Source organism: Manacus vitellinus, unplaced genomic scaffold (assembly GCF_001715985.3).
Source record: "Manacus vitellinus isolate BGI_N305 unplaced genomic scaffold, ASM171598v3 scaffold_3_pilon, whole genome shotgun sequence".
In the NCBI taxonomy this organism is placed as follows: domain Eukaryota; kingdom Metazoa; phylum Chordata; class Aves; order Passeriformes; family Pipridae; genus Manacus; species Manacus vitellinus.
Genome location: NW_021940535.1, coordinates 37,600,303 through 37,603,259, shown reverse-complemented (window position 1 = coordinate 37,603,259; position 2,957 = coordinate 37,600,303). Strand labels below are relative to the sequence as shown.

Genomic DNA, 2,957 nt, shown 5'->3' with positions numbered 1-2,957 from the left:
CTCGGCTTTCCTCGAGGCACCCCGAGCCCATACGATTAAACTGAATCCTTTCTTGCCACCCGCGCCGGGGTCCAACCTTTACTCGTAGGGGAGATGTAAGATCGGCTGGAGGGAAATGACAAAGCGCGGCGGGCGATTTAGCAAACGCGCCGCAGCCGCGGCACGGGAGGAAGGGACTTTCGCCTCACTGAGCTGATCTAACGTTTAGCATCTTACTTTTAGGTACAGCTAATTCACCCATAGAAATTGCAGAACAGGCGCGAATAAACTTTTATTAGATAACAGAGAAAAATAAGCAGCGACAAATGTAAAAATATACAAAATAAGACAGAAGGAATGCTTTGATGACATGACAGTTAAGCAAATACTTAACAAGAATTAATAAAAAAAAAATTACACGAGCAAGGAATACCAAATGCGGACGTAAAAAAGTTGTTTCATTTAATTCACATCCAGGGACTTAAAAAAAAAAGGACAGTTTGCATCAAGAGATGAAAGACATTTGTCATTTAGGAGACACTCTTAGGAATGAGAGTACTTCAGCTCAGCAGGCTGACACCTTCCTTCAATCACATCTGAGTCGCTCTTTCTAGACTTTTTGCAGCATCTTTTAGTTTTCCAACTAAATCCTAAGAGATGAAATATTGTCTTAGAATAAACATATTTTTTAGAAGGTCAGCTAGAGGAACAGAGTATCTTTTTTATACAGAGAGGCAAGGGAAACCAGCACCTTGTAGCACAAAGAAATGTTGCAACTGACAAACAATGCCGGCAAGTAATTAAACAGCTCCATATTTTACAGTGTAGTTAGAAAAGTGGGAACTGAAGGAAAACACTTTTAAAAATGTATTTGCTCCTAAACCAGATCGCTACTATTAACACGTAGATTTTATCAGTATTGCCACAATGGCTAACACTAACATCCGCTCCAGGCTTTGAAGTACTACGTGCATTTCTAAAATACTGAAAATATTTTGAGTGCAATTTTGTACCAGGATCATTCTCTAGCCAAAGCATGTCAGATTTTGCTATGTCAGCAAACTGACTAGAAACGCTCATTAGTGAGGAAAGGACAACTTTTAAGACACACATTTAAAACCTAAAGTTTTAATATCTTGCTTTTCCTCTCTCCACAACCCCTCTTCCCGATCCTCCAGAGTTTGGCCACTTCCAAGCATTACAATACCTCTATTGTTCAGTTACACATTTAAATCGCTAAACAAAGATCAACGTTTGTTTCAGTACATTTCTTACATGTCATTAACACCACTGAAGAGCCTTCAGTTTGCTCTCTATTTTTAATCATGACACATTTAAATCATTGAACCAGCTTCTTTAATCATTTCTCTAAAGCACGGGAAATCAGAGTTTCAGAAAATGATGAATTTCCTCCCAAATACATATATAGATTACAGCTATGAAAACAGACAAAATATTTATGCAGTATGTAAAACACTCCTCACACAACTAAAATCAGTTACTTTGCAACTTTATTTGAAAAGACAGTAAAATACACTCAGATAATTTTTATGGAAGATTCTCTCATATTCTCCCAGTAGAGATTTTTTTTTTTTTAAATAATAGTATATATGATTTAATTTTGATTGGCAAGTTGCTAAAAACACCTACATCCACAACTGGAGCTAAGCATAGAATGATGAAGGAAACAAGTACCTGTAATTGCTCCATCGTACAACTAAAACTAACATCTGGGTGTGATCCTGAATCACTGTTCTGAAGGAAAAAAAAACAAACAACAACGTCTATTTTATTTAAAAGAATCATGAAATTGCATTTTTTTCCTTTCAGGGGGCTGGGAGTACAGTACCTCTACATTTAAGGTCACCAAGTAGGAAGGCTGATAAGTTTTATGAAGTTGATTGTTCTAAATTAAAAACAAAGAACACATAAAACAGTCATTTCTCAGCACTAAGACAGACTAAAGAAACACCTTAGTGCATTAAAATTACCTTAATCTGATATTCCAAGCGCCAAGACACATCAGTTATGTGGAGAGGAGATCTGCCTATGCTGAAAGACAAAACAGTTACAAGTTTCCTACACTAAAAGAAAAGGTCATTTTCTAAAGCCGTCCATCAATAAAGAACTTTTTCATGATCCTTGTAATGCTTCTTGAAAAGCTCAAAAAGATTTTTTTAGAGTAGAATTCCTAATGAAGAAAAGTTTCAACAGCTGTTTCTAGAGTTTGTTAAAAATGTACTTTTAAAATGGAACAATATTTCTTACTTAAATTACCTAAACCATGCAAAACTGTTTTCCAGAACAATTTCAAACTAACTGTAGTTGAAACTATGTTTCTGTGCTGACTGATTGACCTACCTTCCCAATAGGATTTCCAATGCATCCTTGTTTTTCTGGAGAGGGGGGAAAAAAAAGAAAAAATATTTACTAGGTTCAATAAATTCCTATGAGAAGAAAAAAAATTAATATGCTAAAGTTGTTTTTAAAACCTGATATTCGGTGCAAAATTGTTCTATTCTCTCTTTATCCAGTTTACAGTCTTCTAGACATGTGCTACAGGGAAAAAAGAATTTATTAGTTTTCTGTTACCATTAACTCAGCAGTACACTTTTAAGTAACAACCGCTAGAAAACTGGTGAAGCTTCCAACTATGAGTACCTTATAGCAGATATGTCAGCTTTCTGTTTCCCTGCCTCCAGAATACATGTTGCAGCCGCAGCATGGCAATGTTTTAATACTGTAGGGTCAATATCTTTCAGGTCTGGATCGTCTAAAATAAATTAATTACTGATGACACATTTACTTGCCAAACCCCAGCACACGGTACGCAGGGCTGCTGCTCGCCCTTTGAACACTATCTTTCCCACAAAAACTTCAAAATGAAACACATTTAGTGTTTCAGAGCGAAAGGACGGAGCAAGTAGGCAAGGTGTGAGGAGGTGGAGGAGGAGGTGAGGGGCTGAAGCATTGGCTGG

The 2,957-nt window shown here is 36.8% G+C and overlaps 1 protein-coding gene across 1 annotated transcript; it reads right to left on the bottom strand.

Annotated features, from left to right (window-relative positions):
- Positions 1-246: 246 nt before the first annotated feature.
- Positions 247-2,759, bottom strand: COMMD3 (COMM domain containing 3; the record flags this gene model as incomplete). Its single annotated transcript, XM_029961842.1, has 7 exons — positions 247-629; positions 1,675-1,734; positions 1,829-1,885; positions 1,971-2,031; positions 2,341-2,375; positions 2,472-2,535; positions 2,641-2,759. Coding segments are annotated over 7 exons (456 nt in total), but the record flags the coding sequence as incomplete, so codon positions are not given.
- Between the last annotated feature and the right edge of the window lie 198 nt (positions 2,760-2,957).